General features: G+C 41.1%; 1 protein-coding gene across 9 annotated transcripts in view; it reads right to left on the bottom strand.

The window, feature by feature from the left end:
- Positions 1 to 27,295, bottom strand: part of ULK4 (unc-51 like kinase 4) — a 599,599-nt gene that overhangs the window by 250,188 nt on the left and 322,116 nt on the right. For 8 of the 9 annotated variants that reach the window (XM_064589489.1, XM_064589509.1, XM_064589506.1 and 5 more), the window contains one exon: positions 9,004 to 9,109. In XM_064589489.1, the coding sequence (XP_064445559.1) occupies positions 9,004 to 9,109 (106 nt within the window). Of the gene's footprint in view, positions 1 to 8,998; positions 9,110 to 27,295 lie in introns of those variants that run through there. The other variant, XM_064589526.1, reaches the window with a different exon arrangement.

Here is a 27,295-nt window from a genome sequence, read left to right as displayed (position 1 = left end):
GCTATTCAGCATAGTATTAGAAATCCTAGCCACAGCAATCAGACAACAAAAAGAAATAAAGGCATCCAAATCGACAAAGAAGAAGTCAAACTCTCACTCTTTGCAGATGATATACTTTATGTGGAAAACCCCAAAGACTCCACCCCAAAACTGCTAGAACTCATACAGGATTCAGTAAAGTGGCAGGATATAAAATCAATGCACAGAAGTCAGTGGCATTCCTATACACCAACAACAAGACAGAAGAAAGAGAAATTAGGGAGTCAATCCCATTTACAATTGCACCCAAAACCATAAGATACCTAGGAATAAATCTAACCAAAGAGGCAAAGGATCTGTACTCAGAAAACTATAATATACTCATGAAAAAAACTGAGGAAGACACAAAGTAATGGAAAAACGCTGCATGCTCATGGATTGGAAGAACAAATATTGTGAAGATGTATGTCAATGCTACCTAGAGCAATCTACACATTCCATGCAATCCCCATCAAAATACCATCCACTCTTTCCAAAGAAATGGAACAAATAATCCTAAAATGTGTATGGAACCAGAAAAGACCCCGCATAGCCAGAGGAATGTTGAAAAAGAAAAGCAAAGCCGGCGGCATCACAATTCCAGACTTCCAGCTCTATTACAAAGCTGTCATCATCAAGACAGTATGGTACTGGCACAAAAACAGACACATAGATCAATGGAACAGAATAGAGAGCCCAGAAATGGACCCTCAACTCTATGGTCAACTCATCTTTGACAAAGCAGGAAAGAATGTCCAATGGAAAAAAGACAGTCTCTTCAACAAATGGTGTTGGCAAAATTGGACAGCCACATGCAGAAGAATGAAACTGGACCATTTCCTTACACCACACACAAAATTAGAATCCAAATGGTTGAGAGACCTCAATGTGAGACAGGAGTCCATCAAAATCCTAAAGGAGAACACAGGCAGCAACCTCTTCGACCTCAGCCACAGCAACTTCTTCCTAGAAACATCGCCAAAGGCAAGGGAAGCAAGGGCAAAAATGAACTATTGGGACTTCATCAAGATAAAAAGCTTTTGCACAGCAAAAGAAACAGTCAACAAAACCAAAAGACAACCGACAGAAGGGGAGAAGATATTTGATAAAGGGCTAGTATCCAAAATCTATAAAGAACTCATCAAACTCAACACCCAAAGAACAAAGAATCCAATCAAGAAATGGGCAGAAGACATGAACAGACATTTTTCCAAAGAAGACATCCAAATGGCCAACAGACACATGAAGAAGCTCTCAACATCACTCAGCATCAGGGAAATCGAAATCAAAACCTCAGTGAGATACCACCTCACACCAGTTAGAATGGCTAAAATTAACAAGTCAGGAAACGACAGATGTTGGCGGGGATGTGGAGAAAGGGGAACCTCCTACACTGTTGATGGGAATGCAAGCTGGTGCAACCACTCTGGAGAACAGTATGGAGGTTCCTCAAAAAGTTGAAAATAGAGCTACCATATGATCCAGCAATTGTACTACTGGGTATTTACCCCAAAGATACAAATGTAGGGATCTGAAGGGATACATGCACCTTGATGTTTATAGCAGCAATGTCCACAATAGCCAAACTGTGGAAAGAGCCAAGATGTGCATCGACAGATGAATGGATAAAGAAGATGTGGTATATATATACAATGGAATATTATGCAGCCATCAAAAGGAATGAGATCTTGCCATTTGCAACGACGTGGTGGAACTGGAGGGTATTATGTTGAGTGAAATAAGTCAAACAGAGAAAGACATGTATCATATGATCTCACTGATATGAGGAATTCTTAATCTCAGGAAACAAACTGAGGGTTGCTGGAGTGGGGGGCGGTGGGAGGGATGGGGTGGCTGGGTGATAGACATTGGGGAGGGTATGTGGTATGGTGAGCACTGTAAATTGTGCAAGATGTTGAATCACAGATCTGTACCTCTGAAACAAATAATGCAATATATGTTAAGAAAAAGAAAATAAAGAAGATAGCAGGAGGGGAAGAATGAAGGGGGGGAAATCGGAGGGGGAGACGAACCATGAGAGATGATGGACTCTGAAAAACAAACTGAGGGTTCTAGAGGGGAGGGGGGTTGGAGGATGGGTTAGCCTGGTGATGGGTATTAAAGAGGGCACGTTCTGCATGGAGCACTGGGTGTTATGCACAAACAATGAATCATGGAACACTACATCAAAAACTAATGATGTAATGTATGGTGATTAACATAACAATAAAAAATTTTAAAAAAATACAATAACTAAACTGATGAATTCAATAGAGTTTCCAAAGTAGACCCAGCAATACAGAAGAAAGAACCAGTGCCCTAGAGTATAGGACATGGTAATTACACAGTCATAAAAGCAAAAGGAAAAAGCAACAAAAGAGTGAAAAAGCCTTTATGAATTATGGGGACACTATGAAAGGAAACAATATCCACATTATGGAGATTCCAGAATGAGAAGAGAAAGGAACAGAAAGTATACTTAAAGCAACAGTGGCCGAAAACATCCAGAAGATGGGGAGAAAAATGGACATCTCCACGTCTTAGGCCCAAGGGACCCCAAATAGGTTGAACCTGAATAGAGTTACAGGGACACATTATAATTAAATTGTCAAAAGCCAAAAACAAAGAAAGAATTTAAAGAACAGCAAGAGAAAAGATGGAAGTTACATACAAGGGAACCCCCACAAGACTACTGACAAATTTCTGAACAGAAACTTTCAGGCAAGGAGAGAATGGGATGGCATATTTAAAATACTGAAAGAGAATAACTGTCAACCAAGAATTCTAAACCCCATGAAGCTGTCTTTCAGAAAAGAAGGAATAAGGACTTTCCTAAACAAACAAAAGGAGTTCATTACCATCAGAACTTCCTTACAAGAAATGCTAAAGGAAGTTCTTGAGTGGAAGTAAAATACCATCATAAAAATATAAAAAGATAGTATAAATCTCACTGGTAATGGTTTAAGTATATAGGCATAGTTAGATTCTGCAATATGGTAATAGTGGTGAATAATTCACTTACAACTCTAGTTCACAAGTATAAAAAAACTAATGTATTAAAAATAATAACTACAATAATCTGTTATTAATTACACAATATAAAAAACACATAAATTGTAACAGCAATAACCTGACAGAAGTAAAATTGTCAAGTTTAAAAATTCTACTGAAGTTGTTATCAGCTTAAAATAGCATGTTACAAGTTTGAAATATCTTATGTAAGCCTTATGATAACCACAAGAAAACAACCTATAATACTTACAAAAATAATATGATAAAGAAGTCAAAGTACAGGGATGGCAAAAGACATCAAAACTCATAAAAAGCAGGATAAGAAACAAAGAACAATTAATCTATAAGATAACCAGAAACACCCAACAGAGTGGCAACAGTAAGTCCCTCCTGTCAATAATTACTTGAAACAGATTAAATTATCTAATTAAAGGACACAGAATGCCTGAATGGATTTTTTAAAAAATCCAACAATATGCTGGCTAAAAGAGACTTCACTGAGAGTGAGGGACAGAAAAGGACATTTTAATTAAATGGTAACCAAAAAAAGCAGGAGCAGCTATACTTATAACAGACAAAATGAATTTTCAACTACAAATGATAAAGAGACAAGATCATTATATAATGATGAAGACATCATTACATGAAGATATAACAATTATAAATAAGAGATGTTTAGAAAACAAACTGAGGGTTGCTGGAGGGGTGGAGGGTGGGGGGATGGGGTAATTAGGTGATGTTAAGGAGGGCACTTGATGTTATGAGCACTGGGTATTACATGCAACTGATGAATCATTAAATTCAACCCCTGAAACTAATAATACAGTATATGTTAACTAAATTGAATTTAAATAAAAAATTTAAAAAATAATTTTTCTTTTTTAAAGATTTTTATTTATTTGACAGAGAGAGGCACAGCAAGAGAGGGAACACAAACAGGGGGAGTGAGAGAGGGAGAAGCAGGCTTCCCGCCGAGCAGGGAGCCCGACGTGGGGCTCGATCCCAGGACCCTGGGATCATGACCCGAGCCGAAGGCAGACGCTTAATGACTGAGCCACCCAGGCGCCCCTAAAAAAATAATATTTATGTGCCAAACATTGGAGCTCCTAAATATATAAAGCAAAAACAGATATAAAAGGAGAAATAACAGTAATACAATAATAGTTGGTTACTTTAATGCCCTACTCTCAACAATGGATAAATCATCCAGACAGACAATCCATAAGGAAACAGATTTGAACATTAGACACCAATAGAGCTAACAGACATACACAGAGCATTTTATCCGACAACAGCAGAATTTACATTCTTCTTGAATGCATACTGACCACATTCTAAGATAGATCATGCATTAGGCCACAAAATAAGTCTTAGCAAATTTTAAAAGACTGAAACAATATCAAGTATCTTCTCTGATCACAATGGCATGAAACTAAAAATCACTAACAATAGAAAAACTGGAAAATTCACAAATACATGGAAATTAAACACTCTCCTGAACAACCAGTGGGTCAAAGAAAAATTACAGGTGAAATTTAAAACAAAGTTTGAGACAAATGGAACTAGAAACATATCAGAATTTATGGGATGTAGCAAAAGTAGTTCTAAGAGGGAAGTTCACAGTAATAATACTTACATTAAGAAGCTAGAAAGACCCCAAAGAAACAACCTAAATCTACACCTTAAGGAGCCAGAAAAAGACAAACCAACTAATAATGTAATGGCATTGTATGGTGACATATAGTAGCTACACTTGTGATGAGCACAGCATAATGTATAGACTTGTCGAATCACTATGTTGTACACCAGAAACTCAACTATACTTCAATTAGGAAAAAAAAAAAACAAAACTGAGCCCAAAGAAAATAAGAAAGATTAGAGCATAAATAAATGAAATAGAAAACAGAAAAACAGTAGCAAAGATTAACCAAACTAAGAGTTGGTTCTTTTGAAAAGATAAACAAAATTGACAAACCCTTAGTTAGATTAACCAAAAGAGAGAGAGGGAGGGAGGAAGGGAGAGAGAGAAAGAGAGAAAAAGGACTTGAATCAACAAAATTATAAATGAAAAAGGAGACATTACAATGGATACCACAGAAATTCAAAGGATCATTAAGAGGTTACTATGAACCAACAATACATCAACGAACTAGACAACTTACAAGAAATGGAAAAATTCTTAGAAATGTACAATTTACCAATACTGAATCAGGAAAAAATAGAAAATCTGAATGAGGAAAAAATAGAAAATCAGGAAAAAACAGACTGATTACTAATAAGGATAATGAATCAGTAAGCAAAAACCTCCCAATGAAGTAAAGTCCAGGACCAGATGGCTTCATTGGTGAATTTTACCAAACATTTAAAGAAGAGTATCAATTCTTCTCAAACTCTTCCAAAAAATCAAAAGAGCAGGGGACATTCCTGAACTCATTTTACAAAGCCAGCATTTATCCTGTTACCAAAACCACAAAAGGACACTACTAAGAAAGAAAACTAAAGGCCAATATCCCTGATGAATACAGATGCAAAAATTATCAACAAAACACTAACAAACCAAAGTCAGCAGCACATTAAAAAGGATCATTCACCATGATCAAGTGGGATTCAAGGATGGTTCAACATATGCAAAATCAATGTGATACATCACATTAATAGAATGAAAAGAATCATATGATCATCTTAATAGACAAAGAAAAAGCAGTTAACAAAATTCAACATCCATTCATGATAAAATCTAACAAATTAGCCATCAAAAGAACATATCAACATAATAAAGGTCATATATGACAATCCTGCAGTTTAACATCATGCTCAATTGTGAAAAGTTGAAAGCTTTTCCTCTAAGATCAGGAAAAGGCAAGGGTGCACATTCTCACCATTCCTCTTCAACACAGTACTAGAAGTCCTTGCAAGAACAATCAGGGAAGAAAAAGAAATAAAAGTCACTACAAAGACATGTAAAAGGAACTGCAAACAAAGAAGTAAACTGTCTCTATTTGTAGATGACATTACTTTATATAAAGAAACTCTAAAGACTCAACCAAAAAACTGTTAGATGTAATCAGTAAATTCAGTAAAGTTGCAGGATACAAAATTAACAAAAAAATCAGTAGCATTTCTAAATGATACCAATGAATTTTATGAAAAAGAAATCAATCCGAATTTCAATAGCATCAAAAGCAACAAAATGCTGAGGATAAATTTAAGTAAAGAAGTGAAAGATCTCTACTCTGAAAAATACAAGATGTTAATGAAAGAAATTGAAGAAGAAAGGAAGAAATGGAAAGGTATCCTGTCTTCATGGATTGGAAGAATTAATAGCATTAAAATGGCAAAAATACAAAAAGCCATCTATATATTCAATACAATCCCTATGAAGTTGCCAATGACATTTTTACAGAAGTAGAAAAAAAACTCCTAAAAAGCTTCTGTACAGCAAAAGAAACCATCATGCAAGTGAAAAGACAACCTATGAAATGAAAAAAAATATTTGCAAACCACATATCTGATAAGGCAGTAATATCCAAAATACATAAAGAAACATTACAACTCAATAGCAAAAAAAAAGTAACCCAATTAAAAAATGGGTAAAGGACCTGAATACACACTTCTCCAAAGAAGATACACAAAAGGCCAACAGGTAAGTGAAAAGATGATCAACATTACTGGTCATTAGAAAAATGCAAATTAAAACCACAATGAAATACCATCTTAGGCCTGTTAGAACAGCCACCATCAAAAAGATAAGGGCTAACAAGGGCATAGATGAGAAAAGGAAACCTGGTTCACTGTTGGTGAGAAAGTAAATTGGTGCAGCCACTATGGAAAACAAGATGGAGGATCCTTAAAAAAAAAAAAAATAGAGCTATCATGTGATCCAGCAATTCTACTTCTGGGAATATAGCCATAGGACAAAAACACTAACTCAAAAAATATCTGCACCTGCATGTTCATAGCAGTATCTTTTGACCAATAAATGGATAAAGAAGTTATGGTATGTGTATGTATGTGTATGCATGTATGTGGTTACTACAGATGGACGGTGCAGAGAGGAGGAATAGGAAAAAGGTGGTCAAAAGGTACAAGCCCCCAGCTGTAAGAACAAACAAGTACTAGGGATGTAATATGCAACATGATGACTATAGCTGACACTGCTATACAATATATAGGAAAATTGTTAAGAGTAAATGCTAAGAGTTCTCATTATAAGGAAAAAAAATGCCCATTTTTTTCATTTCTTTTTATTGTCTCTATAGGAGAAGATGAATATTAGCTGAACTTATTGTGGTAATTTCACAATATATATGCAAATCAAACCAGCATGCCGTATGCCTTAAATTTATACAGTGATGTTTATTTCTCAATAAAACTAGAAAAAAATTTATAAGAACCTAACAAAGATTTTGCTAGACTTATATTGTAAGAAACACCACCAATTCGGACTAAAAAGAATAGGGATAATTTCTTTTAGAATGAAAAGAAGTTATAGGGCCCCAAATGTCTATAGATAGGAATCAGGCTTAGAATCCCACTCAGCTACAACGATGGGCCATCTTTATGGAAAAAGAACAATGAACCAGAAGTTAGAGGCAAGAGCCATAGAGAAGCATTCGCAGGGAGTACTCTCAAAGTGGGATATTTTTCCCCCCTGTGGAACAAAGGGAAATCAGAAAATGTGTTTGCCAAGATTTCAACATTGTCATGCATCAGTGACTGCTATGTCCTTTTAGTTTTTCCTTTTAAATAAGAGTTTCTATGAGGGTTCTTCTTTCTGTGTCTCCTCATTGAGTCTAAAAATGTGGCAGAGCAGATAACTTGTGTCCTTAGTTCACAGGTCTTCAAGTTTGAGAGGACCAAAATTCAAGGAGCTGACAAAAATGTACCCAAGGGGTCTCATGTATCTCTAGACTTAATTTAGATGACAACATCCTTGTTATGAAGCCTAGAAGAAACCAAGATACCCTTTAGCTGGGGAATGGATTTAAAAAAAAAAACAAAACACAACTGTGGTATATCCAGACAAATGGAGTATTATTCAGTGTTGAAAAGAAATGAGTTAACAAGTCATGAAAAGACATGGAGGAACCGGGGCGGGGGGGGGAGGGGCGGGCGCACCTGTGTGGCTCAGTCGGTTAAGCACCTGCTTTCACCTCAGGTCATGATCCCAGAGTCCTGGGATCGAGCCCCACATGGGGCTCCCTGCTCAGCGTGGAGCCTGTTTCTCCCTCTCCCTGTCTCCCCTTGCTTGTGCTTGCGCTCTCTCTATCTCTATCTCTCTCTGTGTCAAATAAATAAATAAATATTTTTTTTAAAAAAAAAAAGACATGGAGGAACTGGAAATGCATATCACTAGGTGAAAACCACTAATCCTAAAAAGCTATATACTGTAGGACTCCAACTATGACATTCTGGAAAAGACAAAACTATAGAGACAATAAAAAGACAATTAAAAGGGGAGGATATAAATGGGGGCAGGGGTTATATGGGAAATCTCTGTACCTCCCTCTCAATGTGGTTTTAAACCTAAAACTGGTCTAAAAAATAAAGTCTTTAAAAACGTTTTTAATCTTAATGTTATAGGTATGCATAAGATGTAACATAAAGCCACCCTCAACTCATCCGATCTCATTTTCCAAGATGCTTTGGACTAAATATGTTTTTATTCTGATTGACAGCAATAAGTCTAACTACCATGCTTACACTTGTACTTCTTGGTTTATTATCTGTAACAGTATCTATAGGAGGAAGGAAACTTTGAGCCCTAAAGGAAAATAAATGAACTTAGAGAAACTACCACAATCTAACCACATTTCCTATTTTTGCTGATAACATTATTATTTATAGATTCTTAAATGTCTATTTTGATTCATCAACTTTGAATAGCACTTCTTGACTCCCCACTACATGTGATGAGGAAAATAACAAATAGGCAGAAATCAAGACTCAAAATGAATTCTAAGAAGCATTTACCTTGTTCATAAAGTAGCTTCATATTTGAATCTTTGCAGGCAACCAGATTGTTGAGCAATGCAATCACACTTTGCATGGTGTTACCCAGAATGTTCTCCTGATGTTCCTGCAATAGATCACAATTTCCATCATAACTATACAGAATTGTAATTACACCATGATAGAGACAAATGATCAAATGACCTCCATCCCTTCATTCTTTGCACAAGGTCAAATAATTATCTTTCTCCGCTTTAATGAAACAGATCCTTCTGCGTTAAGGCACTCCCACTCCCCATCAGTGTGTTAAGTCAGCTGGGAGGCAGCATGAACCCTTCAGAACACCAGCGCTGCTGCATGCAGTCCCCCATGCACAGCTGAGTGACAACCACACAGCCCTCTGGGCTTTAGATGGGGGACAAGGGAGTCAGAGTGACTAGGAATCAACTACATGGAGCTTAGGAGACCACACTTGAAAGTGAACTGAGATCACAAAATAAAGCTACCACGTCTCAGAGTGACAAATGCAGCAGAGTGACCAGGAGACCCTTGATGGACACATGGTTTCCAAAGCTTACAAAACACCAGCACTGCACCTGGCTCTGAAGCTGCTCTGTCGCCAGATGTGTACCTCCCAGCAATGCCAGCCACTTGATGTTCCGAGTCGCACCATCTAGGTCTTCGCTTGGTCTGAGACAAGGAGTTTGCTTTCCAAATACCGGTGCCTAAAAATTTCTACCTTTCTTGAGAAACACACACTTAAGGGTGGATGTTCATGTTTGAATGTTCCACTGACACCAATTTAAGAAGATGAATAAGGAAGCGATGGTCTGCCACCAATTTCATCCAATTACTCATACAGTTGGTTGGAAGGAAAGGGTGATTAATAAGCACAAGATGACACAACATGTTATTCATGATAAAGTAACCAACGATACATAGGAAACCTATTCTAGTTGAGAAAAGAGAAGCTAATAAATCTTTTTCGTTTTCTTTCTTTTTTTTTGGTCCCATTCAATAAAATAACACATTTTGCTCCTTGTTCAAAGACCAGCCTGTCAGCAAATACAGGGCAGTTTCACTAGCAATAAATTCATTGTTCCTTCAATATACACATTTCTTATGATTAAATGTACCTCTTCTATGATGCTCTTGGTAATATTTTTGCCTCCCTGTGAAGCCAATACTTCAGTTTTCCCTTGTACTCATGGGGTGAGTGCCACTTGCTAATATAGGCATTTCCTTTAGTACAAAAGCCAACTATCCAAACCCCCATTACCCCTGAACACTACGAGTCCAGGACTGTCCCCTGGCCAACCAGGTTCTCGGACTCCTGCCCTGAAGGTTCTAGAGTCCCTGCAAAATGAAGGCCTCTGCCAGCCCACAACTCAGTCTGCAGAGGGGCGTAAAGCCAAGGTACACTCTGATCATTAAAAGCCCCAGCCAACCATACTACTGGGGGTCTCCAGGATAAAGTATCTGATGCAGGAAATAAAAGAGACCAATAATCCTATAACCAGACGGGGAGAAATGGTTCTTTTTCTTTTCTAACCATTATCAAAAACATTGTTGTTGGATTTCAAGCCATTCATACACTATGACTTTTGTTTAATATAAAGTGAGGGCTTCGTAAAAATTATAGTAGAGAATTCTATTTATGCACTCTTCTCTCTTGTAGATATATATGTGCTTCCTACATAGTGTTGGGGAGGAAGGGCATGGAACAGAGTCCTTGCTCCTGCTCGAGATGATGCCGCAGTTCTCCAGGGGGTATTGAGACAGCTACTGCTATGGCTCAGGTCATCATTTCCCCCAGAAAGAATGAAATACATGCGAAGAGCCGTTGAGAAGGCATAAAAATGAGTTCAACACACTTCCATTAACTTCTATCAAATTGGTTTATTTCATTTCTCTTAGCAACTTTAATAAGATTTGTTCTTGCTGTTCACAACCGTATTAGCCTACAGGGGATAAATGATGCATTGAAAAACACCACAGTTACTTAAAGTCAGAGTAGAGGATTATATGAAGGGAGAAAACAGGGGGGTAAATTTGTGGGGCCAGAGTTGTTCTCAGGCACTCTGCAAGCCTGGTGTAAAGACAAATGGGAAACTCAAGCTTGGTTCAAAGACCACAGGCCAGAGTCGGAGGGGAGGGATGATCCCGATGAAAGACTGGGTCCCCATTAGATGCTCCTCTAGGACAGCCCCTCTCCCCAGAAAGCTATGACTGAGTTCCAGGGTAAAAAGATTGTAACAGAAGGCTAGGGAAAGTCCTGATGTCTTTTTTTTTTTTTTTTAAATCCCCACGGCTCATGAATGAAAACAAGGAGTCTACACCATTGGCACCTCAATACATGCAAGTAAAGCAGTGTAAGGAGAGAGGGCAGCAGCTGATGACTTGCAACAGGGCCTTTGGCACAGGGTCAGGGGCCCAGGCACCAGTGGCCTCAGTGTTGATCTTGGCCTGCGGAGCAACAAGGCAGTGCTGAGAGTTTGCTGATGGGGCACTGGGTGCCAAGGTTCGTATCCCAGGCATGTGACCCATGTCACCATCGCATCTGATCCTCACAGAAACACTGAAGTGGCTGCAGGGCTCCCCTTGCTACAGATAAGGCCACTGAGGTTGGCAAGGTGAAGTGTAACTTGCCAGGAATCAGCCAGCTCTTCAGCGGTGAAGCTAGGACTGGGTCCGTGGGATGGCAGAAGCCACGCACCTGATCACCATGCAGCGCTGCCTGCTGACCCACAGTCACGGGGCACAAGGAAGGAGAGACGGGGGTCAGAGCCAACAGCGCACCAGCACATCCCAGCTTAACCCATACCACCTGAGGGCCCATGGGGTGAGGTGGCAGGCACGTAAAGGGGCCCAGAGCAGGGGGTGGAAAAGCTGAGAAATACTGAATTGGGGCAGCTCTGGTAGCGCTGCCCTCCCTGTGCCACCATGACTGGCATCTCTTGGCTTCATAAGCGTCCTCTGTAGATACCACAATGCTCTAAGGCATAGAACGCAGGAAGCAAGATGGAGGTGCTAGGCAACTCCAGGAAAGAAAAGAATAAGCTGTTACTCCAAAGACTGGAAATACATACCTTGAGCCCCCGACCACAGCCCCACTGCTCAGACACTCAGCATGAGCCTCGGCGGCCGGGTAAGAAAGGCAGCCGAGCTCATCAGAAAAGGCATCGCCGACCGCGCACAAAGCCACAGAAGGCAATCGCACTGCATTTTAGGATTATGACGAAAAAATCCTTTATCCATAACCCATCAATAAGCACAGCTGACCTAATTTGTGTGCCTAATGCCATAGTGTGCGGACATTTAATAAACAGAGCACTTGAGAGTTCTAATAAAACACAGCATTTGCCAGTAGAGATAATTAGAATTGGAGCAGCAAAATTCTAGTGTTTGGCAACATAGATGAAACAGCTTCATTAAAATGTACAGCTTCGGCAAATGAAAGGCAGGGGAGCACTGGACCCTGAAGAATCAGCCTTCTCAAAACTAATTGCTTCAGTGCTTATAGAGGACAGCTCTGAACTACCAAGGGCACGGCAAGGAAACACTACTGAAAAATGATCAGCCTTCCCAGAGCGGTTTCACTGTAAACAAAGCATTATACTTTCCTCTAATATCTGAGGACGGAAATGGCACTAGGGACGTCAGATGGCCAGACTCAAAAGTTTGGCAGGGCTCTCAATAGTCAAGGCAGGAAACACCTTTAGCAATAGAAACTCACAATGAGCCACAGTCACTCTCTTTTGCCCTTGGTGTGGGGTCAGGATTCTAAAGAGGGCAAATTAAAAGACAACCACTGGTCCCCAGGGAGGTTGGAAACCAAGAGGAGGCAGAAAAGCAGAAGCACATGCAAGAGTTACGAACGTGAAATCTATAATCTCTGGCGAATAAACACAGGGCATGTCCTACTCAACACACAGTGAGATCACATTTCAGGGGAAAACCTTTTTGCACGTTGCACTACAGGATGCTAGTCTACTGCGCATGTTCTGGGACATAGTACAAAGGTGACAGAGACAGAGTGTGTGTTCGCTCACTTTCCTTTTTATGCTTTCTCTCATACAACTAGATTCCTAGACATCTGGAGCCCACAGAAGAGTCTTCAGAGCATTCAGATGAAATAAATGTATTGGACGGAGCGGAAGAGGACATTTTTTCATATTACTGATTTTTCACAAGGCTGTACCACACACAGCTCCAACTCAATGGGATCTAAACTGAACTCATCCTGTCCTTTCCCCTCACACATCATCCTTTGGCTTCCTGTCTCAATGAAGGGCTCTACCATCTGTCCACCATGCAGCCATAAATCCTGGAATCACCTGGGGCCACTGCCTCTCTCCTGCCTCCCACATCCCATCCGTGATAAATTCCCCTTGATTCTCCCCAGGCCCCCTCTTGAAGCTCTCCTCTGCCAAAGATAAGGTGGGGACAGTTTGTCCCCTGTCTCCACTGCTCCTCCTGTCCTCCACTGCTAACCAGGCTCCTCCTTCTCGAGTGGCAAGACTCATCCCCATTCCTAGGGCTTAAATCTGGGGCCTGCAGGCCCGGGGAATATATTAGAGTCCACTGTAGGCCCAAGGTAGGGGGGCCATTGCTTCCCACCACCCCGTTTGTCCAGAGCCCCAGGGGGATTCAAAGGCCTGAAGGGAGGGAGGGCCATGAGAACCAAGGGATGGCAGAAGCAAGGGTACGGTAGCTCCGTTGCTCTCAATCCCACAGAAGTATCGTGTTAATGATTTTGGAAACACTCTCATGATTTATTGACCCAAATTCTGACTCCTGTGGGTAAGGAAAAGGGAAGGGAACAAGGTGAAGGAACACAAATTTAAAATTAATCTCCACTAATTTACCTCATAAATAAATACACACACACACACACACACACACACAGGACTTCCTGGGAAGCAAGGCCAGGATTTGGACATCCAAAGCTGGAATGTTTGGGGTGTTATGAAGCTGGGGCTGGGGTAACTACCACGGGGCATTTGCTCTGCCGGTTGTGAAACAGTCAAATAGCCCCTCTGTCCTCTGGTCAGGGCTGCTGGGGGCTTAGCAGCCTCCAAGGAGGCTCAAGGAGAACCTCAAGCATGCTCTTCCCCATCTGTAGCCAAAGATGTAGGATGCTCTCACCCTATAAGCCTGGAGATACAGAATTAAGTCTCTTCCTTGATTTGGGTCATCATCTTTCTGATTAAAAGACATGAGAGAAAAGAATTTAAATTTTTTAATTTGACTGACAGATAGTATAGAGGCCCTGTAGCTGCAGCAAATACAAGTTCTTATTTGCAATACATTGCAGCTGACACAGAAGGGAGGCTGTGGACCAAATGGTACCATTTGCCAATCAGTATGCTGAGTTCAGCCTAAGAATTCCAGTCCTCGCTCAACACCAATGGCGGACTGCTGGGGATGCCCTTCTGTGGCAGGTTAACTGTGTCACTTGGCTTGCTCAGCCCTCCTGCTCTTTCACGTTATTTAAGCTTCTAGCAGGAAACTTCCATCCTCCCTCCTGGTTCTCGGTAGGGCCCTACTCCTCAAGGCAGGTGCACTGGGTTGGAGCCAGTGCTACTCAGGCAGGAGAGCCCTGGCAATGGAGAGAGATGGCGGGAAGCAGCCAGGACCAGCGTCCCCAGGGATAGACTGCACCCCTTTCCTATGTCTGCCTGGGGGGCTGACAGGCCAAACTGCCCCACAACACCCTATCCGAGCCAAAAACGGGCCCCAAGTAGGGGGACAAATGAGAAAATATAGGTGTGCATCCAGACACACAACTCCTTCCACCTTCCTGTCACATCCCTGCCACTGTCCAAAGTAATAGATAATAATAAAATGTTACAAAAATAAAGCCTTGGCAAACTAACATTCACTCTTAAAAATTCAGGCCAGATGCTGTTTGCTGAAGCTGGGTTGGGGGGGAGAGGGCATGGGGAAGGCTATCCTTCTTGTTGGACAGCACCGACGTGACCTTCCTTTGCCTGACTTCATCATTGCACCTACTGTATACAGTAACCCGTGGTTCATCCAGTCCTCACCTGATGCTGAGCCCCTGGAGGGCAGAACTGGGACTTTTAATCAGGTAGATTAACAAAGAAACAAACTGGCTCAAAGCTGCTTAGGTGAATACAGTTGGGAAAGGGATAGATAGCTCATGGGAGTCTCCTTCAAGGAATTACCTTGTCACAGACTAGAAATTGTCTTCAATTAAATAATTGATAAATACTTATTGAACAATAAAAATAATCTTCCTCAAAAAGTCTAATAGGTACATATTTTTTGAATATTTGCAATAAATGATAAATTCAGACCTTTTCACTTTAAATAAAATACATAAAATCTCTCCCATGTGAAATAGTTATCAAGGACTCATGAAACACTTGCATCAGCATGGAAAATACATACTCCAAAAATCCTGAAAGATGCTGACACAATTTTTTAAAAGATTTTTTATTTATTGAGAGAGAGAGAGAGAGCATGCACAAGTTGGGGGGACAGGCAGAGAGAAGGGAGAAGCAGACTCCCTGCTGAGCACAGGACCCAAAGTGGGCCCAATCCCAGGACCCTGAGATCATGACCTGAGCCGAAGGCAGATGCCTAACCAACTGAGCCACCTGGGCACCCCAATGCTGACACAATTTTAATGGCACTCTCTGTTAAAAGTGATCGCTCACTTGGGACACCTGGATTCAGTGCCCTTAACACCTCTTTGCTAGGTCAGCTAGTGGTAGGTGAGCTAGTCCTAAGGACATGGGAATACCTCAACATAATACCTACTGGCCCTCACACCCCCAAAGCACACACTGTCTGGATCCCATTGGATCTTTCAACTAGTTTTTGTTGCACAGGACTGTCTCTAAAGTGGCAATGAGACCCTAGCCATCTCACCGTCTGAGTTGAAATTTCAAAGAAGGAGCACCTTTCTCCAATAAATTATTCTGAGCAGGTAACAAATCAGACATCAGGGGAACTGCAAATACATACACTGGGTATTTACAAACCAGCAGCATAAGGCAGCCCGGATCTTTGTCACTCACCCTGGAATTTGGTGCACTTGGTATTTTATGCATGATCACTTCTGTTCTCAATCTCCATAACTGAGGGCAATCAGCTTTCCTTTTCTTAGACTCTTAGATAATAACAGTTATATTTGTATAATCACTTTGGAACATTCAGTACGCTCATTTTTGGCCACACAATGATAGAAACTATACCATCTTGGAGAATACATTGGTTGTAATAGGATAAAATCATCTGAGGAATTTTTCATCTCCTAGATAATAAAAAAAATGCCAGCAAGGACCCAGAATATTAACTGGAATTTGAAGATACTCTACTATAAGCATAAACTGGGTACAAGCATAAAAGTGTTAATGTGGATCATGCTGGACAACCATGGGCAGGGTAAAAGGGTCTTGTGATGGATCAAGAAACTCACAGACCCTGAGCAGAGAGCAGGGCATATGCTGGGAACACAGGAAAAATAAGGAGATTCCGGAGGAGTCAGATTGACCAACTTGACCAAGGAAGAATGTGACCATATACTGGCCAGTTCCATTTCTGAAACCTAGAAGGGGACTACTGAGAGCTTCAATAAATTTCTTAGACCAAGCCAGGCTGGTCTAAGGACCTTATCAGCTGAAACCTGACCCCCCTCTTCAATATCTATTCTGGGACAAATCCCTTTAGGGGTCTTGGCTGTATGCTGGACAACCAAGACTCATCTACAGAGTGCCCATTTGCTCACATCCACTGCTTCTGGATCAAAGCAACTGTCCCACCAGTCTCTGGGAAGTCCCTTAAGCTTAGGAATGAGGGAATAGGGAGGAAGGGAAAGGGAAGGGTATGGGATTTTCATATTTTTAATTCTTGTACCCCCAATAAATGAGTTTCAGCTTTAAGAAATTCCATATCAAGATGGCTTCATTAAGTTTTCTTCAAGCAGGTCAAAGAAAAAACCATAAATCTGAATGAGTACTAAGAAGGGAAGGACAAAAGATAGAAGGGAGAGACTGGAGAGGATGGGAAGGAAGAAAGAGGGACCACTGGATTTCCTCAAGAAAGAAAAATGAGCCCAGAAAAGATAAGCTCAGGATGCAACCCCAGGTATACAGGTGCTAAAACAAAAATTCTCTGCATCACAGGGTAGCTGGTCACCTCAATCAGGAACTAAAAGTCAGTCAACTGACCTATTATGTGTCCAACCACTGGGTATCTCCAAATAAATGCTGACCAACATTTCAATGGGATGTGCAGAGACAACAACAGCTCGGGTCCCTGCCCATTGGCACTGCCTAGTGTCAGCCCCCAGGTGACCCGGGCCATCTTCAACAGACAGGGAGAAGAGGAGCAAATGATTCTGTTTAACACCAAGCACTTCAAGCTCTTTCTCAATTCATGAAACACATGTATTGGGACTGTCTTCTTGCTACCACACTCTCACCTGGCCACCCCCCATTGCCCCCATGGATATATGGAATAATAGTGTCACAGCCCCTTCTGCATATGAATTCTGATGAGCTGCAAATGAAAAGATGTGTGCTCCCCTTGGGCAAACTGGCTGAAATGGGATCCTTCCTTCTGATGGCTTGCATGACATTGGATGAGCACAGGGGAATGTTGTCCCGTCTGTTTGTGTGGGGTGCATGGAAAAGGGGCACTGATCTTTAAGAGAGCTTCCCTGAGCTGTCCCTGAGCTTCTGGGACATGCATACACCATTCACAGAGGACGGAGTCTATTCGTCACCAATCTTATTGGCTGATCTTAGAATCTCATCCCTCAGGGCACAAGTAGCATGTTAAACAACCAAACCAAACACACACATGAACACACACAAAAAAACCTGTCTTGGAAGTTGTTAGGGAAAGTCATCAAAAAGACAGGAAGGCCAGTTGACCCAGGGCACCCGGAGGCTCCCATCCCCTCCCAGTCCTTGGAATGTGGGTTCTGCTGGCCTTTCCTGCTCCCAGAGGCTGCCCCTAGAACACACCCTTGAGATAGTGATGTGGTGTTGAGAACACCTGCATGGTATACGTGACTGAACCCCGGTAAAGCCTCTATATATAAACTTTTAACATTTGGCAGGCGGTGCAGAGATCCACTGTCTTGCTGCCCAAGACAAGCCTCATATGTAAGTCCCCTTTGCTTATGAAATGGCCATCTACCAACCTGGAGTGGCCGGCCTGTTTCTTCCATCTCTCCCTGCCCTGCCAGCGCCAGGGTTGGTTTCAGATTTCACCCAGAAGCTCCCTAGAGGGTTGTGACCCAAAAGCAGCAGGAGGAGAAACAACCAATATAGCTTCAATTCTGAAACATTTCACATGACCATGCTCTGAATAATGTAGGCTCTGGCGCTCCATCAGAATGACTCCAACAGCAATGACTTTGAGCCACAGCATCCAAGTCATCATCACACAATCCATCAAGGGCAGGGCACGAGGCAAAACCTCGACAGCTGGAAACGTCATTTGAAGCCATACAGAGGACAGAGAGCTCTTCCCCGCCAGCAACGGAGGGGGACAGAGCACCCAACTCATCATTTTGCACCAGCTGCCACATCCAGGGGCAGGGCTGGGAGCTCCACTGGAAACAGGCAGAAGGGAAAGCCCTGTCCCCGACACATGCAGATGCAGGCAACCAGGGAGAGGTGACCTGCTGGAGTTTCAGGCTAACCTCCAAGGTCCTCTTCTGCTTTAACATCCTTCCATACTAAACCCAATGCTGCATCTGCCAGCAATGGAGAGCATACGATGGAATAATTCCTAAGAGTTATTTTAAATGGAACCAGGAGGACACTGAGGAGGTGGGGTTCATGCATATCTTCTGTCTCAAATTCTCAGAGGTTTTTTTTCTTTTTTACTGAACTCAGCTAAAAGTCAAGGCATCTACTTATGTTATAATGGACATAAATGGATTTTCTGCCCAACATTAGCCCTAGCAACCAATCACATGTAGATTAATGTAGCTGTAGATAAACCAGCATCAACCACCTTTTCTTCAATACAACTTACGTAAAACTTCTCTTCCCAACTTATTATTTTTTTAAACATTTTATTTATTTGAGAGAAAGAGGGAGAGAGAGCACAAGTGGGGGGTGGGGACAGAGGGACAAGAAGACTCCCCACAAGCGGGGAGCCCAACTCAGGGCTTGATGCCAGGACCCTGAGATCATGACCTGAGCCAAAATCAAGAGTTGGCCACTTAACCAACTGAGCCACCCAGGCACCCCCTCTCTTTCCACTTTAAAAACTCTAACCTCCTTTGTCTCTCCAGATTTTGTTTTCGATTTCAATCAAACCTGTGTCTCCTGGATTGTAATCCCTAAGACTCCCAATAAAAGCACATATTTTGTTGTGCAGCTTACAGTTTTGTCTTTGACACTCCTCAAAGAATATTTGAAAGAGGTTAAATAATATCAAATAATATCAAATTATATCAAATTCCTATGCTTTCCTATAGTCAAACAGAACAGTTCTGCACAGTCTCAAATATTTACTTGTGGATTGTAGCAAAGATCACTCAAATAAAAGTTTTAGCACAAGACAAGTAACCCTATCCCCATCTTTCCAACGTGCACTTAATCAATCTAAAAACAAACGGTTGTTGGGTGAAACAATTTCCTCAGAATTCTGCCTTTCTTCAGCCCCTCAAAAGAATCCTAAATACCACATGCCACCTGAGTTACCATGAATTCCAACTTCATCACATAAATATTGGGGGGGGAGGGAGAAAAGGATAGGTTTATGAATTACTATCCTCCTAATCACAAGATTTCACAATATAGATAACAGAACTGACTCAGAATGAAAGCTCCCATATTAAAAAAAGTGGTTTTAATGTGAATTTGCATAAATTTTAAAATGCATAAACATATATACACACAAACAGACCTGAAAACCTTTACAAATATGTGAACAATTTGATTATTCATTATTTTGAGTAGTCTGCCCAGTTGATATCCTTTTATATTACAGAAAATAGTGTATACTATTTTGAAGGTAAAAAATGCATGATCTCCTCTGCACACAATTGAATGTCATTCCTTCAACAATCTATACTAAAGACCAGCCCACGTCAGGCCCACTGTAGATCCTGATGACACGCCCCAAACCTGTACCAGACACCTGCCCTTGGGGAGCTTCCCATCCAGTGAGAGTGCAGGGAGACAGAATGGGCTGAGAGGAGTATGCTGATTGTGCTAACACATACTAGGGAGTGAGATCCTGGTGAGCTGAGAAGACCAGAAAAGGTTTTAGGCAGGAGATGGGAATGGAGCTGGGTGGGAAGAACCAGCAGGCTTGCAAAGCTCTAGAACTTGGGGAAGGGCACAAACCACAGGACTTGGGAACTTGAGGTTAACAGAAATGAGACATCACAAAGGCACACTGAGGCTGATGACTCTGAAGACTTGGGTAAGACTTTTGGAATCCATACTAAATCTCAGCTAACAAGTGCTTGGGTTAGTAATTTCTTTTGGATTCAATGGAGTTAAAAACAAACTAGATATATTTGAATTTAAAAAAACTAAAAACTAGAAATACACTGTTGCTGTAACTCATGGATATAAATTAGTTACATCACCCCTGCACAGAGTGGGCAGGAGTGGTTCTGTGTCATCCTCAAGGTCAGCTCCTCAGGGCCTGCTCCCTGCCGGCTTCTCTCAGCTCCTCACCTCACCTGTGGCCAGTCTTCATCACCTGACCTCAGCACCTTGTCTTCTGCTTATACTCGGCCCTGTGGCATGGACTTGAGACTGAATCTAAAGTAACCAGAGTCTACCTCTGGCTGGAAAGGCCAGCACTCTATCTCCTTAGTGACATCAAACAGAGGGCGCAATACTTTCTGGAGATTTTTCGGATGTACGGATTCTTACCTATCCCTACCTGTGAAGTTCTACCACGTGTAAAGGGCTAATACTGTTACTGATTCTGTTACTATCTACAAGTAGGATTTAGCTGTGGATTTAGCTCTGGATATGCTTGAGGGCCAATTATTTCCCCCTTGTAAAGCGGCATTTGCCGGTTCTGGGTGATGGCTGAAAACTAGACTGGGTACATACAGAGAGATGTGGATATACCTGAAGCCAAAAGATAACCAGAGATATTCTTAAAATTTCTCAGAGCTTCTGCACTTCAGAGACATTCATCAGAAAGTCTCAGTTTTGTTTTCAACTCTGGAATCAAACTTCTTTTGCATGAAAGCTCTTAGATAATGATACTTATAAGTTTTAAGAGATCAGGTTAGGAAGAGAATACAAGAGCCTCTGGAAGTGAGACATTGATATCAAATAGCAAAAATGAAAGAACAGTATATTATTAGCTGTTTTTGTTTTTTAATGGAACTCACAGGCTTCCATGTGCTCCCCACAAACGCCTCAGAGTTGCCGTGTGGCTGGAAACCTAAATGAAGTCTCAGAAAAGATAATGGAGCTTTAATGATGGAAATAGTAAGAAAATTAAATCTAATCATGTTCCATTAAGCACGCTCTTAGCTCCCATTTTTACTAAATTATTTTAGTATGATTTTGCCTCTATCTATTGAAATAACCTTTTATGGCAATTTGATTTGCAAGAATAAATAAGTCTCATTTACTTTCCACTATGAAACCCTGTGGGATTAATAAGAAGAGATGGATCATCTAAAATCTTACCCATTCTGCAATCAGGAAGTAACCATTCAGAGAGATGGATACTTTGTCTAATATTTTATATTTAGATCTGTGTGGAAAAGCATTACAGTATAATTAGGGTCTCGTTCAACAACAACATATCACCTGCTAGAGGGACCATCTTCAACCAGCCTTGGCTTCCATACCAGCCTTGAAAGGGAGCCACAATCGTCCCCACTTCCTGTGCTGGTGGGTCACCTCACCTCCTCAGACTTTAATCCTCAAGCTCATCCTCTTCCCCCTGCTCTTTGATGGACTTTTATCATGTTTAGAGTGCTTTGCTACTATTGGCCAGAACTACTGGAGTGTTTGCTTCCAGAAGGATGCTCCTGCATAGCTACCTAGATCTGCGTTCTAGGGGACAGAGTGACAAATTGTAAGCAATCATGCACTCAGTCCAGGAGTATGCCAACATGGAACACAGCAAAGGACAATGGGAGTGGTTCTTCAATTCTGAGCTGTGCATAGAACCACCTGTCAGAATATGCAGGTGGGGTTTTAAATATTCTTTCCAAAGCACATTTACTTCCAAAAAGTGTGACAATGAAAAAGCTATGAAGTGTAACTAGAATCACAATTTGCAAATTAGAGGAGTCTCTGGGCCAAGTCTTGATCACTTCTATCAAGATTTAGAGGATTTAAGAGGGAAAAATCACATTCAGCAGGAATGATAACTATGGAAAAAGAGGCTGGAAGAATGTCACACAAGGACCAGACATGAATCCACACCTATATTCTATTCTAACTCTGTATTCAGGACTGAAGTACACAAAATACAATAAAGAATGAACTTATGAAACCAATTTCAACTACAGACCATAAAACTAAATAAGGGTATAAAAATTATTGACATGTCTGCACCCAGTAATACAACAACTCTCAAACCAGGAGAAGCAAGGAGAAATACACAGAAACACACTAATAATGGAACACTATATTCACTTCCCTCAATCTAAGATGATTAAGGAAAAAAAATTACTAATGTATATCTTATACATACAGGATATATCTTAGAAATATATATGTTATATGGGGCGCCTGGGTGGCTCAGTCGTTAAGCGTCTGCCTTCGGCTCAGGTCATGATCCCAGGGTCCTGGGATCGAGCCCCGCATCCAGCTCCCTGCTCAGCGGGGAGACTGCTTCTCCCTCTCCCTGCTTGTGTTCCCTCTCTCACTGTGTCTCTCTCTGTCAAATAAATAAAATCTTTAAAAAAAAAATTGTTTTTTGGCATGTTATAGATATATGCCAAATTCTGAACCCTATGGAGAATAACTGTTTTCAAATGCACAGAGAATTCATGAAATGTACCATAGCATATACAAAAAAAATCAACAAATTTCCCCAAAATAGAAATTTATTCATTGTACTAATACTAAAATTTATAAACCAAACAAGTTTCTATTGAATGCAATTTTAAAATTCTTGAGGGAAATACAGATCAAAATTGAAAACTTTTGTGAAAATACATATAATGAAAACATTATACATTAAAATGCAGTAGACACTGCTTATAAGTTTATAAGATAAAAACATAGCATTAGATACAATAAAAATACTACAATAAAGGAAGTATTCAATTTTTAAATTCTAGAAAAAATGAAGTTACTGAAAGCAAGCAACAGGATGAAATTTAAAAAGATAAAAGCAGGGGGGCGGAGCAAGATGGCGGAGGAGTAGGAGACCTGGATTTCGTCTCCTCTCAGGAATTCAGCTGGATAGGGATCAAACCATTCTGAACACCTACAAACCCAACAGGAGATCAAAGAAAAGAATAGCAACAACTCTCTGAACAGAAAAGCAACCACTTTCTGGAAGATAGGATGTGCAGAGAAGTGAATCCGAGGCAATATTCGGGAGGATAGACAACGGGGGAGGGGCCTCCGTCGGCCGCTTCTGGCAAGTGATAGAACCACGGAGCACAAAATCGGAACTTTTAGAAGTCTGCTCCGCTGAGGGACGTCACTCTGGTGGCTAAGCGGGGTGTGGAACCCTCCGGGACAGTGTGGTTTCAGGACCCTCGAGGTCACAGAAAGACCGGGGGTGCCTGAGTGCGGCAGAGCTCCCAGGTAACGGAGCAGGGAAGCCGGCTGCAGAGACGGAGCCCAGGCGCGGGCTCTCAGCTCGGGTCGCCATAAACCGTGATCCGCGGCACAGTCAGGCCACTGCTCCTCCAGCAGGGACCCAACAAGCGGCAGATCCGGGGAGACTCACCTTCCTCCCCCGGGAGGAGCCGCGCGGGAGGGCACCGCAGGGATCTGCTGGGTTTGGAGACTCCAGACCGGGTCGGGTGCCAGAGATAGAAATGCGCGGTCACAGGCCGGGTGAGCACGGAGTGCGGCCGGAGACCGGGGAGACGGGAGTGACTGACGGCTTTTCTCTGGGGGCTGAGGAGCGGGGCCCCGAGTTCTCGGCTCCTCCGGGGCGGAGATTGGGAGGCTGCCATTTTCACTCTCTGCCTCCAAAGCTGTACAGAAAGCTCCAGGGAACAAAAGCCCCGGAGAGCAAACCCGAGCCGATACTTAGCCGGGAGGGGGCAAGGGCGGGGCAATTCCGCCTCCGGCAGAGACATTTGGAAACCACGGCAACAGGCCCCTCCCCAGAAGATCAGCGAGAACAGCCAGCCAAGACCAAGTTTACCGATCAATGAGAACGGCAGAACTCCAGCGCTAGGGGACTACTGCACATAGAATTCACGGCTTTTTTACCATGATTCTTTAGTCTTTCAAAGTTAATTTTTTTTTAACGGTCTTTTTTTCTTTTTTCTTTTTTTTTGAATTTTTCTTTTTCCCTTTTTCAAACAACATCTTATCAATCCCTTTTTTAAAAAAAAACATTTTTATTTTTCATTTTTAGAGTCATATTCTATCCCTTCATAGTAGTTACCTGTATTTTTGGCTATATATATAAGTTGTTCTCTCTTTAAAATTTTGAGATAGTTTCTTCTAACAGATTAAAATATACCCTAAATCTCTAGTATATGGTGTTTTCTATTCCCCTGCCTGATCACATTCTCTCCCTTTTTTTTTCTTTTTTCTCTTTTTAAATCCTCTTCTTTCTTTTTTCAAACAACTTCTTATCAATTCCTTTTATAAAATTTTTTATAATTTCCATCTTTACAGTCATATTCCATCCCTTCATCATATCAACCCTTATTTTTGTACATATATAAGTTTTTCGTTCTTTAAAATTTGGGGAGGCACGTTCTTCTAAAAGACCAAAATACACCCCAAATCTAGTGTGTGGCACTGATCTATGTACCACCCTGATCATATTTGATCACATTCTGGTTTTTTTGTTGTTGTTGTTGTTTTGTTTTGTTTGTTTTTATCTTTATCTTTATCTTTTTCTTTTTCTTTTTCTTTTTTTCTTTTTCTTTTTTCTCTCTTTCCCTTTCTTTTCCCACTGCTTCAGGTCTTTTCTGATTTGTTTATAGAGTATATTTTCTGGGGACGTTGTTACTCTGCTAGCATTTTGTTCTCTCATTAATCTATTCTCCTCTGCACAAAATGACAAGATGGAAAAAATCACCTCAACAAAAAGAACAAGAGGTAGTACTGACTGCCAGGGACCTACTCAATACGGACATTAGTACGATGTCAGATCTAGAGTTCAGAATCATCACTTTAAAGATACTAGCTGGGCTTGAAAAAAGCATGGAAGTTATTAGAGAAACCCTTTATGGAGAAGTAAAAGAACTAAAATCCAAACAAGTAGAAATCAAAAAGGCTATTAATGAGGTGCAATCAAAAATGGGGGCGCTAAATGCTAGGATAAATGAGGCAGAAGAGAGAATCAGTAATATAGAAGATGAAATGATGGAAAATAAAGAAGCTGAGAAAAAGAGAGATAAACAACTACTGGATCACAAGGGCAGAATTCGAGAGATAAGCGATACCAAAAGATGAAACAACATTAGAATAATTGGGATCCCAGAAGAAGAAGAAAGAGAGAGAGGGGCAGAAGGTATAATGGAGCAAATTCTAGCAGAAAACTTCCCTAATTTGGGGAAGGAAACAGCCATCAACATCCAGGAGGCACAGAGAACCCCTCTCAAAATCAATAAAAATAGCTCAACACCCTGACATCTAATAGTAAAACTTAAGAGTCTCAGAGACAAAGAGAAAATCCTGAAAGCAGCTCGGGAGAAGAGAGATGTAACCTACAAGGGTAGAAACATTAGATTGGCAACAGACCTATCCACAGAGACCTGGCAGGCCAGAAAGGACAGGCAGGATATATTCAGAGCACTAAATGAGAAAAATATGCAGCCAAGAATACTCTATCCAGCTAGGCTGTCATTGAAAATTGAAGGAGAGATAAAAAGCTTCCAGGACAAACAAAAACTAAAGGAATTTGCAAACACAAAACCAGCCCTACAGGAAATCTTGAAAGGGGTCCTTGAAGCAAAGAGAGACCCTAAAAGCAACATAGACCAGAAAGGAACACAGACAATATATGGTAACAGTCACCTTACAGGCAATACAATGGCACTAAATTCCTATCTTTCAATAGTTACCCTGAATGTAAATGGGCTAATTGCCCCAATCAAAAGACACAGGCTATCAGACTGGATTAAAAAATAAGACCCATCGATATGCTGTCTGCAAGAGACTCATTTTAGAACTAAAGACACCCCCAGATTGAAAGTGAGGGAGTGGAAAACCATTTACCATGCTAATGGACACCAAAAGAAAGCTGGGGTGGCAATCCTTATCAGACAAATTAGATTTTAAACCAAAGACTGTATATAAGAGATGAGGAAGGACACTATATCCTACTTAAAGGATCTATCCAACAAGAAAATCTAACAATTGTAAATATCTATGCCCCTAACATGGGAGCAGCCAATTATATAAGGCAATTAATAACAAAAGCAAAGAAACACATTGACAGCAATACAATAATAGTGGGGGACTTTAACACCCCCCCCTCACTGAAAGGGACAGATCGTCTAAGCAAAAGATCAACAAGGAAATAAAGACTTTAAATGACACACTGGACCAAATGGACTTCACAGACATATTCAGAACATTCCACCCCAAAGCAATGGAATACACATTCTTCTCTAGTGCCCATGGAACATTCTCCAGAATAGATCACATCCTAGGTCATAAATCAGGTCTCAACCGGTACCAAAAGATTGGGATCATTCCCTGCCTATTTTCAGACCACAATGCTTTGAAACTAGAACTCAATCACAAGAGGAAAGTCGGAAAGAACTCAAATACATGGAGGCTAAAGAGCATCCTACTGAAGAATGAGTGGGCCAACCAGGAAATTAAAGAAGAATTAAAAAAATACATGGAAACCAATGAAAATGAAAACACAACTATTCAAAATCTTTGGGATGCAGCAAAGGCAGTCCTAAGAGGAAAGTATATAGCAATACAAGCCTTTCTCAAGAAACAAGAAAGGTCTCAAGTACACAACCTAACCCTACACCTAAAGGAGCTGGTAAAAGAACAGCAAATAAAGCCTAAACCCAACAGGAGAAGAGAAATGATAAAGATCAGAGCAGAAATCAATGAAATAGAAACCAAAAGAACAGTAGAACAGATCAATGAAACTAGGAACTGGTTCTTTGAAAGAATTAACAAGATAGATAAACCCCTAGCCAGACTTATCAAAAAGA

The sequence above is a fragment of the Mirounga angustirostris genome, unplaced genomic scaffold (genome assembly GCF_029215605.1).
Source record: "Mirounga angustirostris isolate CCGP_5_RB_7025 unplaced genomic scaffold, mMirAng1.0.hap1 SCAF_1, whole genome shotgun sequence".
Lineage (NCBI taxonomy): Eukaryota > Metazoa > Chordata > Mammalia > Carnivora > Phocidae > Mirounga > Mirounga angustirostris.
This window is presented reverse-complemented; position numbering and strand designations above follow the sequence as displayed.